The sequence below is a fragment of the Drosophila mojavensis genome, unplaced genomic scaffold, assembly GCF_018153725.1.
Source record: "Drosophila mojavensis isolate 15081-1352.22 unplaced genomic scaffold, ASM1815372v1 contig_277, whole genome shotgun sequence".
In the NCBI taxonomy this organism is placed as follows: domain Eukaryota; kingdom Metazoa; phylum Arthropoda; class Insecta; order Diptera; family Drosophilidae; genus Drosophila; species Drosophila mojavensis.
In genome coordinates, this window is record NW_025318822.1 from 2,276,565 (window position 1) to 2,291,563 (window position 14,999).

At 44.0% G+C, this 14,999-nt stretch overlaps 2 protein-coding genes across 4 annotated transcripts in view; both read right to left on the reverse strand.

The window, feature by feature from the left end:
- Positions 1–7,261, reverse strand: part of LOC6574125 (cadherin-87A) — a 56,340-nt gene extending 49,079 nt beyond the window's left edge. The window contains exon 1 of one of the 2 annotated variants that reach the window (XM_044008345.1): positions 7,112–7,261. The gene's annotated coding sequence lies outside the window, so the exon portion shown is untranslated. Of the gene's footprint in view, positions 1–5,792; positions 5,952–7,111 lie in introns of those variants that run through there. The other variant, XM_044008346.1, reaches the window with a different exon arrangement.
- An 878-nt stretch (positions 7,262–8,139) lies between these two features.
- Positions 8,140–14,999, reverse strand: part of LOC6574126 (AF4/FMR2 family member lilli) — a 35,975-nt gene continuing 29,115 nt past the window's right edge. For both annotated transcript variants that reach the window (XM_032728846.2, XM_032728851.2), the window contains exon 2: positions 8,140–11,752. In XM_032728846.2, the coding sequence (XP_032584737.2) occupies positions 8,951–11,752 (2,802 nt within the window). In that variant the 3' untranslated portion in view covers positions 8,140–8,950. The remainder of the gene's footprint in view (positions 11,753–14,999) is intronic.

Below are 14,999 nucleotides of genomic sequence, written 5' to 3' on the forward strand. Positions count from 1 at the left end.
AAATATAAATAAAATACCAAACTCATTTAATAAAATATAAAAATATTTTGAAACAATTAAAAAAGTTAACTTCAGTTGCACCGATCGGGATTTGAACCACAATTTCTCGATCATGCGTCATGCAGCTAACACACTAGGCCATTTCACTCCTCCTAGTGGCGCTGGCAAAACTCAAATAGATTCACTGCTGCAGCGCCATCTACCAAAACTAAACGAAACTAACTGCTGATGTGATTCTAAGAATCTGCTAGAATAACCAAACTATTAAAAACGCACATAAAGTATAGTTAAAATTTCAATTTAGGTGTATTTAAAAATATAAATTAAATAGAAAACTCATTTATGAAAATATAAAAATATTTTAAAACAATTAAAAAAAATTAACATCAGTTGCATCGATCGGGATTCGAACCGCGACTTCTCGATCAAGCGTCATGCAGCTAACACACTAGGCCACCCCACTCCTGCTAGTGGCGCTGGCAAAACTCAAATAGATTCACTGCTGCTGCGCCATCTACCAAAACTAAACGAAACTAACAGCTGATGTGATTCAACGAATGTTTCTAGAAGAAGTTTGAATGTATGTGTGCACACGCATACGATGCTGTTGTAGCTGCTGCACGTGCGTTTGTTAATTGGCCAAATATTTGATTATTTTTTTATTAATTTTTGACTGAACGGAATTAAATGAAACTTTCAGCATATGATCTACATATTATATTGAATATTTGAGAAATTTAAAAAAAAGAAAAATCATTCACAATTAGCTATAGTCGCATCTGATTTGAACTTGAATATTTCTACTCGATAAAAACATAACGAGATGATTTAACGAATTTTAAAAGCAAACTCGACATCCGCGCTGTATATACGGTCATTTTTTTCGGAAATCGACGCGTTCAAACATACGGACAGACGGACAGACGGACAGGGCCAAATCGACTCAGCTCGTCGCCCTGATCAAGAATATATATACTTTGTGGGGTCTGCCACGCCTCCTTCTGCCTGTTACATACATTTCAACAAAACCATTATACCCTGATTTCCCATTTTCAATGGGTTCAGGGTATAAAAAAAGGTACGAAAGCGCACAAGCTAAAAGAGGATTAGTTAAAGCTGAAACATTTTCGAAGCAAAACTTTCAATACATTATAGATAGTTACGTTAGCTAAGCTTCAATATGCAAATAGTATGTAGTTGCAAATATGTACTCAAAATACTATCTAAGCTTCACTTTGAAAACTTTATCGAATTACAAAATATTACGCATTGTTATACTTTTATGCGAGGCATAACTAAAATATTAGTTACTTAACGCATTTAACTAAAATGTATATTATAACAGATTTAGCTTGTAGTAGCCAAACTTTAAATTCCACAACTGTGTACAGGGTATATTATACTCGATTTTAAATAGCCCTCCAACTACTGCTATTTGCCTTTGCATTGGAATGTTACTATTTTTTGTTGTTGCTACTTAATACAACTTGAATGCAGCGTCCTTTGGGAAAGTTGCTTAATAATAATTGGTATTGCCTTTTCGAGAAGAGTGTGATGCCAATAATCACATTATTATTGTTGGCAGCAAGCTTTCCGCACGTTATGCGCATAATTAAAAATTACTTGGGCACACACTCTCCCTTGTGCTGACCGTGTGCCCCGGCTGGGTCCTTTCAAAAGACAACGCGCTGCTCCTGCAGCTGTGCGCCCACGTTGCGTCTTTCTTCATGCATCTTCTTCGACGAGAAGTGAAATTAATGGCTTTTCTATTATTTTGCGCAAAGTTTCGAAGCGCATTTGACGTTGATTGCATTTTTTGCGCTCGCAGCAGCAGCAGCGGCAACAAAGACTCCACGAACGGATTCACAGCTGCTGGGAGCTGCTTGCTGGATACGGATACAGATACGGGCTGCTAGACGCTTGATTAAAAATTTAGTGTGAGCAGCTGATGCACTGGCGGCCATTTGCGCCGCACACCTCTCGTCCACCTTCTCCCACACCACTCGAACTCACATTTGGCCATTAAACAGTGGATCCAGGCGGATTGCACTGCATGGCAAATATCTTTCAAAACAATTGCAAAATTGTGGACACCCACAAAAAATAGCCACACACAAAAGTGAATAGCTCTGTAGCTTGTGTCCAGAGTTTAGATGTGATGTGTGTGTCGTGAGTGCTTTTAATAGATAGATGAGGCAAACAGAAAATAGTGCACCTGTTCAATGTAAATCGCATTTACATATATATTTACAGACACTTATTTAAATGATATTAATTACTATAATTGTATATGCGCATTTTAAATTCATCTACAATGCAAATTGAAAGATCCAGAAATGATTCTAAATGCATACTCCTTGACATGCGAACCACTTGATTTATCGAGTAATTCATAAAGTCATATATTAATTTCAATACAGTTTTCAGCAAAATAATTTGTGGCCGGAACTTAATAGGCTCACAATTCGGTACACAAGTCTATTTTATTAAAGCCTTTGAGTTTACTTTAATTTTGCTAAGAATTATAATAAACGAAACTCTGAATGCAATTCAGGTCTACAATAATCCTATTAAAAGGCTGCTAATTATATAAACAAAAACACAACCTCGCCTTTTTGTGTACTTCCAGGGAAAAACGTGTTTATAATATTATGGATATTTCAGCAACTATCCAAAGACAAAATCGCTTTTCAATTCAAGCAGTTAGCCTCGCTGGCGCATTTTCATTTTGGGGCATGGGGCCAGACACACGCCTGGCGAAAAGAAAAGCGTTAAGTTGTACAAAATCAACTTCCTTCCTCGCTTTCATCCTGCCGTGGCTAAGTGGTAGACATGCTCCCTGGCTGGTTGGCTGGTTGGCTGGTTGGCTGGTTGGCTGGTTGGCTGGCTGCCTGGCTGCCTCCGTGGCAGACTGACTGGGTGGCTTCTGGCGGCCAAATGTAATCCAGCGTAGCCGCCCGGCTTGGGCCAGAACTTTGAGGCAATCCCAGACGGGGCAGCCGAAAACTTTTGAGCGCATTTTCGGCCTGTAACATAAAGTTGTCTGCGCGGCGCCATCGAACAATACAAAATGAATGGCGGCTAAGGTGGACGAGGTGGTGTACGAGGCTGGGACGGAGCAGTTCAGACAGCAAAGACTCCACATGCACAAGCCCCAGCAGCAGCAGCAGCTGACAAGCAAAACAAGCAGTTAATTTCCAAACTGTGCAAAAGTAGCCCCGAAAAGTGCGACAAGCTGTGCAGAGGGGGTGGGGCGATTGTCTGCTAGGGTCGTTTCGTGGTCAGACTTGATTTGATACACCGCAACTAGTTCAAAACTACAGTAGGGGCCAGGGCATTAAATGTACTGGAGTATTGGCTGGGTGTGTGGGACTGGAACTTAAACTGGACTGGTTTTTAGCTGGGCGCAGCCTAGGCCCGTCCCGGCAAAAGAACTACAACAACAGCTGAGCGGAACTCGATGTACTGACTGGCTGGTCAGCGTCAGCGTCAGCGTAAAAACTATAAAACTTGTTTCTGTCCAAATACGGAGGCACGTTCGGAACCACTGTCCAGCTCTCTCGGCCCCTGCTAACCTCGCTTGTGTTTGTGTATATACAAAAGCCCGCGTCGCTGCAAGCCAGTCTAAAATATCTTCCGGCAAGCACCGACAACAACGACGCAAACAACAACAACACCAACTGTGCAGCACGCCATTTGGACGCAGTTCCGTCGACGACTTTCAGAGATTTTCTATTGTTAAGAAGGCGTTTCCCAAAAAGCCGCCGCCGCCGCCGTCTGTTTTGGTCTTTTCTTGTCTTTTTTGCTTTTTTTTTTCCTTCTGTTTCACGCCGTTCGCATTTTTCCCATTGTTTGTTGTGATTTGGAAAATTACGAAATTCTCTAGTGAACGAGGCTGAACCCAGTGAGGTGGCTGTAGGGTAAGAGTACGAGATATGCATCTATTGTAGTTTCGCAATAAATTTTACAAAAATAGAGGATTTAGTGCTTTTATAACTGAATGTTTCGATCTAATGGCTACATAAACTATAGATAAGGAGAGCAGAGGAGATAATTGCGAGGGGACAATAAGTGTTTAGTGTTAAAAATATAATTAAACAGTACAAATTTATTAATGAAACAGCTCGTGCCTTTATGCATTTATCGCTAAGTAAAATTAATTTGGAATTAAGTTTGCGTTGAAGCAAAATATACTAAATAAACTAAATTTTCAACCAATAAACTCATCTACATATATTTATATGTACAATTTACTTGAAGACATTTAATCCTATTGTTCATTCTAATTCTAATTTTTAGCTTGAAGCAATAATCTTCGGTCCGTTGATCAATTTTTGTAAGTTTCAATTTTATTACATGTTCACATTTTCCACAATCAATTGTGTCCATTCAATTTGAAAATAATATTATTATATGTGTTTTTGTCTCTCATCATTATGGCAGCAATAAACTTACGAAATGATTGAAAGGTCAACAGAGTAACGAAGTTCAATGCCATAGATCATACTCTCTCTTTTTCTACCACTCTCTTCATCTTGCTCTCTCTCTCTCTCTATATATATATGTTTCAAATTTATTTCGTTAATTGATTATTAAAAGATCATCAGAAATAAAAATAAAAATTAATTAACTGAGCGCTTAAATTGAAAATAAAAATAAAAAATAAAAAAGACCTTGGTTCAATTATAAAGTGATTTCAGAATTAACAATCACAGCAATATAACAAAATCGTTTAAAATACATGTGCATATACATACATATACATATATGTAAATATATATGTAGATATATTTATGCACATATATATGGAAGGACCTCTCAATACATAGACAGTTATAATATATATTTTTAAATTATTATATTCTGGTATCTTACAGAAATAAATAAATGCAAATAACTTTGTTGCATTTTATTTTGTCTATTTTTAATTTTAATCCAGACTTAAAATTGCAGAAGCTCGATTTGTGTCATATGACACAAGCGTGAAATCAATTTATTTTAGTCTTGAAATTCACCCAGTTTTTTTTATTCACTCACTTCATATTCCATTCGCACCTGATGTGCAAATTACCTTAACAACAACAAGAATTTGCTGCCAATTCACGTACCCCCAAAAGTCCCATAACCCCAAAGCCTATTTACCTCACAAAACACTCTCTGCACATTACATTAGAGGCAATAGCGATTCTTAATTAACATAATTAAGTCAGTTGGGTGGAATATGTGTTTTTTTTTTTTTCGTTGCTGTTTCTTTGATGATCTGAAACTGGCATCCTATTGGTAGATTCGCTACTTTAACGGCAAGTAGGAGAAGAAGACCCATAAACAACGAACAGAAAAAAGCTACAATGGGTTAGCGGAAGATTTGCAACTAACAGATACCCCATTTTTAGCGCAAAGTTGACGTAAAAATTTAAAATTTTAGTTTATGCATAGATTCGTATAAGGCATATTTAAAGAAAAAAATTCTGTTCTTATTTGAATTCATAATTATAGTATATTAATGCAATTTACCTTCACATATAATTTATTCATTCTAGGTACACGCAATGCGAACAGGGTATAACATGAATAGTAAGAAATCAAATACATGGGAACGATGTGGATATGAAACAATATGTAGTTTCTACGCAAAAATCTCTTTACATCGGCCGACGCGTCGGCAGGCGTAACAGCAAAACAGAAATAATAACATGAAAGACTGAAACCAAAGGACGGCAGGGGCGAACAACTCAAAAAAGAGAAGAAGACGTGGCAGCAGCAGAAAATTGGCGTTGATGTAGTTGACTTACCCACTGAGGCTGAGGCTGATGCTGATGCTGATGCTGGTGCAGCGGCTGTGCGAGTGAGAGAGCCGCTGGGCGGCTGACCTGAGCTTTGGGGGCCACTCGCTGTCGCTTGGAATGTGGCCGCTGTTGCGTTTTTTTTTTTGTTTTTTTTACGTGTTTTTGTTTTTAAAGCCAATGCCGGCGTCAATTGTTGTTTCTGTTTTGCTGAGCAAAAAATGTGACGGCACTCGTTCGCTGTCTCTCCGCCTCACCCTACGTTCATTTAGCTCTTTCTTTCGCTGCAATAAACAACCGTTACTTTGACTGAAGGGCAAAAACACACACACACACTTAAATATATATACACAGCCATGCAAACACAGAAACCACACCGCAAATATCTCAAACAATTACACTTTGTGATTTTGTTCACTTATTCACATATAAAACAGGTTTTATTCCGAAACATTTTTTTTTTTTTTTGCTTTTTTTTTTTGCTTTTTTAAATTAATAAAAATGAATAAATATTCAGCAAGAATAAATACATTTTTTATGTGACGTTTCGCGGCATAGCGCAAAACAAGAACAAAACAAAAGGCACGCGACGCACGTATTGCTGCAAGCAGCAGCCAGCAACCAGAAAGCGACGGGCAGCGACGCGTTGGCCTCTGCTACCTCAATGTCAACGTCGACGTCGCGACGCGTCGACAACCGCACATTGGCTAAATTGAATTTCTGGCCTGCAATTTGCGCTTTTAATTGAATCATTAGAAAGAGGGCAAAAAGATTATGATTACGCCATTTATGCTCCCAAGTTGAGCCCCCCACTCAAATGTTCCCCTTCCCCAAATATATTTTGTAATTGTTGTGATTGCCTTTTGTTTGTTGTATGTGTTTATATTTGTATTTGCCTATCTTTTGACTATTTGTTTATTTAATGCCAATTGCATTGGCAACTGAAATATTTAATTACAGCCCCAGGCGCAAATGCAATTCAAAGTAAATTAAATATTTGTAATTGCTTGTAATTGAACTGTTTTAGTTCACAATTAAATTGTTGCTGCACACTCACACACACACACACACACACATGCAAACGGATACGCAGCCTCATGCACAAACAAAGACAAAAACCAGACAGACAACTATTTTTACAGCCTACGCCACCGCCTGCTGTGCTGCTGCTGCTGTTGCTGTTTGCCGCGTTCGTCGCCACAGAACTCTTCGACTTGCTAACTTCTTTTCCTTAAAAAAAAATTTATTTTCTGTTTTCTTATATTTTTGCTCTTTTCCGTTGTTCTCAATATGCATTAGCTATTACTTGGCGGTATTTAAAAACTTACATATAAACAACGCGCAGAAGAACTTTAACACAAACACAAACGCGCGAGCACTGTTCAGTGAACTGATTTTATAAACAATGCCGCCGACGCAATTTAAATCGACGGCCGCGACACACCCGCACGCGACCAAAGAAGAAGACAAACTAATAACAGGTGTTCAACAGGTGACCAAACTGCTAACTGCACAGAAATGTAAATAGCGATGCCAACTTGTTTTTTGAACAGTTCATTTTGAGTTTAGCATTATGAAAATCAGCTGTTTTGTAAATGTTAATTGACATTCAACAACATGGATCATTTTCCTTGACTATCTTATACAAAAGTACAGTATACGAAATTGCTGAATAGCCAAGGGCAGAACCATGGCTTTGGTAAGCTAAGTTCCATACCAAAAGCTTTCATTGCTAATGCGAAACTTAACTATTCTTCGGAGATTTGTGAAATAGCTAAATTATAACCACAAAGCAAAGACGTAAACCTAAATGTAAGTGTAATACATCAACATCAACTAGATGGAGCAATGCCATCGCCGAATTTTAAGGAGGCTACAAACCACAAATATCTAACATAGCTTGAACTATAGAGAGCGCAACGATATAACTTCACTTCAGCAAATACATCAACCATAGTATTTAAATCTTATGCTTGAACTGCAGGTTCCGAATTTCTAGTCCTTTGCAAATTTTAAACTATAAATGGCGCCAAATAGTCACAATTAACAAGCTAAGACATCAATCATAGTTTTTAAATCTTGCATAAAACTATAGATGGTGCAATGTTATAGCTTGAATTTAGCAAGGCAAAGAATATATATAAAAGATGCAGTTTTGTGACTTCGACAATCAGAATTTTCAGAAAGCTGCGCATTCTTTTGAAACTCCAATAAAAGCCCAAACAATTAAAGACTGTAATTTTTTTTTAACAAATTTTTTGTATTTGTATTTTCAAATTTTTTTTTGAATTTTTTAAATTTTTTTTCTTTTTTTTGTAAAACTTTGTTTTAAGATTTATGTTTTTGTTTTGTTTGTATTTGTATATAAATAATAATACTTATGGCTACAATATAGTAAACGTTTTTCGATTTTGCTTGATGTTGTTTTGTTTTGTTTTTGTTGTTCTTTACTACCAAATTTTACTTGCTGTGTTTTGTTTTTCTGCAAAATTGCTATTCTTCCAATTACTTATGGTATGTTGGTGTGAGTGCAAGTGTGTTTGTGTGTGTGAGTGTGAGAGTGTATAATCGAAAAACTGCAACAATTGCAACTAACAAAGCTAAAGTTACATGTCATACGCGCTAATATAGATATATTTATCATATATATACTATATATGTATATATAATTGTTTTTACTTTTAACTTAGATGCTAGAAGTTGTTCTCTTCATTACATTTGACATTTTACAATATATACACTTAAAAAAATTTGCTAATAGTTTTCATTTATCATACCATTCTCCTCTCTTAGTTCTCCTTTTTCTCATTTTCAATACAATTGCAATTATTTGCTAGCGCCCCCTGGCGGCGATTGCTTGTTGGCTGGGCATTTGGGTAAAGTGGGATTGAGCCGCTTTTTATCGGGTGGGTGCTGTCGAATAGGGGGAAGTATTGGGTGAGGGACGGGGAAACATGCACGTTCACAACCTGAGCATAATTCGAAATTACTTTAACAGTGTTTCTGTTTCATTCATTCCGTTTCATTTCTTTGCTACAACAATTACACATATTGAATACTGCTTGGAATTGGGCTGTGGCGCCATTTGGATGGGCGTGACCAGCACGCTAAGCCCAACGGCTGCCACGGCCGACGTCTCCGGCGCAATCAAACACCTACAACTGATACTAACTGCCGACCATGATGTGAGCGGGCTGTTCCAGCTCGTTTGAGCTAGCGACGGTTGCGCTTAAGCCGTTCTTGAACAGATCGTCGGAGCTGAGCTTGCAGCTGGGCACCAGCTCGGTGAACTCCGATCCGAGACCGAACTCCATGTCCAGGAATCCGTACTCCCACGTATTCGCACCTGCCGACACATTCGAGCTGATGCTGCTCACATAGGACGACGTCAGCGAATGCGTTGCGGATGAAATCGTCGACAGAGTTGTGAACGTGGCCGTTGTGGACGAAGCTGAGGCGGAGGAGTGACTGCTGCTCTGGCTGGCGCTCGCCTGTACCGTGGTGAAGCTGCCACTGAATGCGAGGGTGGAGCCACTGCTCGCTATGCACACGGGCACCGCTGTGGGTGTGGCGGCCGCCGGCAGTATGTTGAACAGATCGTTGTTGTTAAGCGGATCCAGCGCCGACTGCGAGCTGAGGCTGAGCACTGAGCTCCAGTTAATGGAGCGCGTCGAATCGTCATCCGCATAGCCCGAGTCACTCGAGTCACATGCGCTGACCGCACTCGACGCGGAGCTGCTGAGGCTGCTGCCGCTGCCACTGCTGCTGCTGCTGTTGCTGCTGGTGGTGGAGGAGGCGCTGGAGCAGACTGCGGCCTGGCCAGCTGTAGCTGGGGCGGTTACGCTGCTACTGCTGCTGGTGCTGCTGCTGCTGTTGCTGCTGCTGCTCGAGCTGACGATGGCAGGGATGACGCTGACACTGCTCACCGCACTGGCAGCGGGTGGTGCAGGGGCGGCTGCTGTAGCTGCTGTCACTGCCACTGGTGTCGCTGTCGTCTGACAGGTGGGGAAGGGCGTGGCACGGCCAGATTGCGATTCCCGGAAGGGATAGTGATCGTACGGATGCAGCGTTGTGCTGCAGGACGTATCACAATTGCTGGTCGCCGAGGCGGCTGCCACATGCCCGGACTGTGCCACTGGAAAGCCACTGGGGGTAACTGCAGCTGCTGCAGCCCTGTACGGCGGCGGCGGCGCCTCCAGCCGCTCGTGATAGCCGAGCGGCGCTTGCGGCTGAAAGCTGGGCGCCTGCGCCAGCTGCTGATAGTGATCCATGTTGGCCAGCCGAGCGCAATTCAGCACAGGCGCATAGTCTTGATGGTGCAGCGGTGCCGGCGGAGATTGCTGCTGTTGTTGCTGCTGCTGCTGCTGTTGTTGCTGCTGCTGTTGTTGTTGTTGTTGCTGCTGCTGTTGATAGGCCGGATGATATTGCGCCGCCTGTGCGGCGGCAGCAGCTGCTGCGGCTGCTGCCTGCTGGTGATGCTGCTGCGCCGCATGGTGCAGCTCCTTGGCCTCCGTCTCGATCTCTCGATCGATGCGCTTGAGCGTATTGCAGATGAGCACCGAGCGATAGAGTGACTGCTCCGACACCTGGCGAAAGCGTGAGAGCTTGAACATGGACAGGTTGCGAATCTTCAGTCGCGTGTCCTTGTAGCAACTGCGATTGGCGCTGCACCAGCCGCCACGTCCGTCGCAACAGCGCTTCAGCGGCAGCCCGTGCAGCGGCAGTGGCAGTCCACCGGCCACAAACGGAGCCGGAGCGGCGACTCCATTGCTGGTGGGCAGCGCGCTGGTTGGCGTCGTCGTCGTTGCACTGCTGCAGCCCAGATCCATGTACGACTTGCCATTCTCGGCACAGCGGATGGTTTGTTGTGGTGCTGGCTGCGCATAGACGACGCCAACGCCGCCGCCATTCTCATAGAACTGCTGTTGCTGCTGCGCAGAGCTGGGCGTGGCCGCGGCACTGCTCGTCGCGCCCGCTGAGCCGGCGCCAGCTGCGGTGCCTGTCGTGGTCCACTGCGGCGGTGCAAATCCTCGCGGCGTCATATGCTGCGGGCTGCCGGTGCGCGAGCAATTCTGCTGCGGGAACGGCTCCGAATAGTAGGAGGGTCGGCTGCCATAGCCGGGAGGATAGCTGCGTTGCTGCTGCGCTGCCGCTGCCGCAGCCGCAGCTGCCTGTTGCTGTTGTTGCTGCTGTTGCTGTTGTTGCTGTTGCTGCTGTTGTTGTTGCTGCTGCTGTTGCTGTTGCTGCTGTTGTTGCTGGGCAAAAGGATGATAGCGAATGGGACAGTAGGTGGGTATGATACTCTCCTCCTCCTCGTAATCGTCTTCAAAATCATCATCATCGTCGTCCAGCTCGTCCGCGCTCAGCAGCGTCGTGGCGAGCGTCGAGCGCGTGGCAATGCTGCCCCAGGGATCGCTTGGCACGGCCACCGCCTGCAGCTTGGATATGCAGTCGACGGGCTCGCTGTTGACCGCCGCCACAGGCGACGCCGCCGTTGACCAGGGCTCGCAGGGCACCGCGGCCACCACCTCCAGCTTGGCGATGTTGTCCTCGGGTATCGCAGCGCTCGCTGTTGGTGGCAGCGGCACCTCCGCAGGACTCTTGACATTGCTACTGCTGCCGTTGGTGGTGGTGTTGTTGCTGTTGTTGTTGCTGTTGCTGCCGTTGTTGTTAGTAACTTCGTCACCGTTGCTAATAATACTATGCGCTGGCTTTACGGGCTCCACATTATTGTTGTTGGATTCCGTTAGCTGTTCCGTGGGCGTCTTTTGCTGCTGCTGTTGCTGTAGCGGTTGCTGCTCCTCGAGCGATTCCAGGTAGTTGTTGTTGTTAATGGCCCATTTGTTGGCCTTCACCGGGGGAGGCGCACAGTTGCCGGTGTACGTGGTGTTCGCATCCTTGCTGTCAAAGGTCAGCTCATGCTTCCGCTTGGTAGCGGCTGTTGCTTGAAGACCCATTGCTGAATTAACCTGCAAGCAGAAAAGTGAAATTATCTCGATTAAAGTTTGCCGCCAAAAAGGATCTAGCAGTGCGAAAAACTGCAAGTCATGACTTAAAAATACCCTGTAATTTAGATGACTATAAACGTGCAGAGAGCAACTACTACTAATAAGAATTCATAATACTAACTCAACTATGGTATATATATATAGATCAGGAAACAGAACTTCCTTGCAGTCCCATATAGCTCATAGAGCATAGCCCATAACGAGCATCTGAATGTTGTCTCATAAATTGTGAGCCACTGCACAAAGAAGCAGCTGTAGCAGCAGCAGCAGCAGCCAGTGATTGAGCCACCCAAACCCACCCAAGTACGCCACCAATAGCCACCCAGCTCTGGTTTGCGATTCGCAGCCAATGTCAGGCGCCTGTCTACGTGTCTACGTGCCTAGGGCCCAGGACAACGACAAAGGGCACAAAAAACTTATCAAGAAAATGGAAGTCAGGCGGCAGCCGAACGAGCGACAACAACAAGAAGAACTCACACCCAACAAGCCCAGTCGAGCTCATCGCAGCCACCACCAGCACCACCAACACCACCAACGCTGCACCATAATGAAAACGAAGAGACAGACACACAGCCAGCCAGCCAGCCAGCCATCCACCCTCGCCACTAACTGGCTGGCATTGCTCATCAGTGCTGCTGCTGCTGCTGTGGCTGCTCGAAATCTTCTTAAAATAAAACAAGGCAACGGCGAGGGGGAACGCTGCAGGGTCAGAGGCATCAGCGTGGGACTGAGACTGGAACTGGCAGCCGCTGAGGCTGATGGCTTCAATGTCTTCGCCTTTAGCTGCGTCGTCGTCGCCGTCGTCGTCTTTGCATTGCGTTCATTACTTCCGCCTTTTGCGTGAGTTTCTCGAAACTATTTTTGGGGGCCGCGTTTTCATGATTTTCAAAATCCACAATGAACAACAATGCTATAGCAAACGAGCGGGCGTTCCATTTCGTTTCATTTCAAATTTACGTTCCATTTGTGAACAGGCTTTTGGATCCATGGGAAGAACTAAAAAGTATTTCAAATACCAAATTGATGTGATGCCCTATCAATTGTATTAACTCTGATTCTCAATCAACTGCATGATAATGATTATGATAATTAAGAATATTACTAATAAACTTTAAAAAAATATTACTGCGGTATTCTATGTTGAACTTGAGTATTATATCAACAACTCAACTCAGATCATCAAAATTCATCTATCTTCTAATATATGCATCATCTTTATTTCCTTATATTGCAGTACTACAATATTGTTAGCCGATTTCAATTTGAATATTTGGAGCAGTGTTGCCACCCTATCTGAATGTCTATGAAACACTATCCTCTTGCTACAGCAACTCAACAACTCTGTCAGCCGTGCAGCACATGAAATTTGCTAACAGCACAGATGTGTGAACGTTTCGTTTCGTGCCGTGGACGAGTCTTTGTCATGCTTATAAGGGTTGCCATATGCTCGTATATTTCTGCATTCAGAGGGGGAATACGAGCCCGAGCCTGAGCCTGAGCCTGAGCCGCTGCCGCAGCCGCAGCAACAAAACGCATCGGGGTGAGTTTTCGTTTCGTTTCGTTTTCGTTTGCAGTTTCTTGTTTTTATACATATATGTATGTATGTGTGTGTATGTATATATATATATATATATTTTTTTTTTTTTGTTATCGTCATCGAGGTCGTCGTCGCATGTGTTTCACATTTTCCTTGCCCGTTTTTTCCAGCCCCGATTGGCCGCCGTCTGCTGTTGTTGTTTGCCTGCCGTCTGCGAGCTGGTTCGCTCTTTGCATTTGGGTCTGCATTTGGCTGCTTCTCAGCGACGGCCGCATCACCGTCATCCATTTCATCCCTCTCGCACGCTGTCTGCAGCTGTATTTACGGCATAGGGGCTCTGCCGGTCTAGACTTATGACTAACTGCATCGAGCAGCTTGCGTCAACTGTGGCGCATCTTAAGGCGAACTCGCAAATGCCGAGCTGATCGCAGTTCCTCATATAACTTTTGTCATCGATTCGCTGTTCGCTGTTCGTTGTTCGTAGTTCGTTCTTTGTCAGCTGTGGAGTATGTGCGTGTGTGTATGTGTGAGTCATTGCTTGTGCTTATCTACATCGCTTATTGCTCATTGTTTGCTATTGTCGCTGACCACTCGGCGTATGTGGAATGCTATTGAAAAGCTCATTGCGCATACGCCGCGTGCGCAAGCCGAGTTGAGCGGTTTTCAAAAGCTGCTGCGGCTGCTGCTCTCGCATTAAAAGCTCAGCTGCAAAGCTGCAAACGGAAATCAAAAACCCAAAAACAACAAACAAAAATAACTTTCTACGCTAATTTGCCTTCGAAAAAAAGTTGTTACAACAGCGTGCGGAGAAATTGTTGTTGCCGCAGTTGGTGTGAGTTAAAAAGCGTTGCTATCATTATAAGCAACAGCAACAACAATAACAACAACATCGCTGGCCAACAATCAACGGCCGAAAGTCATCTTCAAAACAGCCAAGAGAGCAGCAACATGATTTGAGCTGCGTACACTGAGATTGCAACTGCGACTGTTGGCAGTTGAATTTTATTGCCACACCAGCATCAGCATCAGCATCAGTCAGCTAGCCAGCCAGCCAGTGCCAAGTAGCTACAGCTATAGCCACAGCAAGAGCAAAAGCAACAGCAACAGCAACAACGGGGCACTCACAAAAGCCAGTCAGGCAGCCCCGTCAAGCGTTCGTTGCTTTTTTACGCTTCGCCAGCAACTCGTTTCAGCTGGCGACGACGACGACGACGACGGCGGCGATGGCGGAGACGGCAACTGGCTCCAAATTGACGGCTGAGGCTGACTCGAAAGCTCGCACGCAGCGGTGCAGTTGTTACTGCTGCTGCTGCCGCTGCTGCTGCAACGACAACAGCCAGCACAGCAACAGCAACAACATCGTCGTTGTCGCTGTCCGTCGCTACCTTCAAATTCCACAATATTCAAGTTTCAGGTTATGAGCCAACCAGGCGGCCGAACAAACGAACCAAATGAACGACCCAACGACCGTCCAAGCAACCAACCTGAGAGCCAGTCATCGTCAGCAACAGCAACAGCAACAACAACGGCAACAACAACGGCAACAGCAACACGAAATGTTTGCCCGAAAGCCAAAGCCAAGCCGAGAGCCCCAGAGTCTCGGAGCCAGGCCAACAGTTGAAACGTCGCAACGTCCGCTTCAATGTACAGTGGCGCAAAATCATGGGAAAA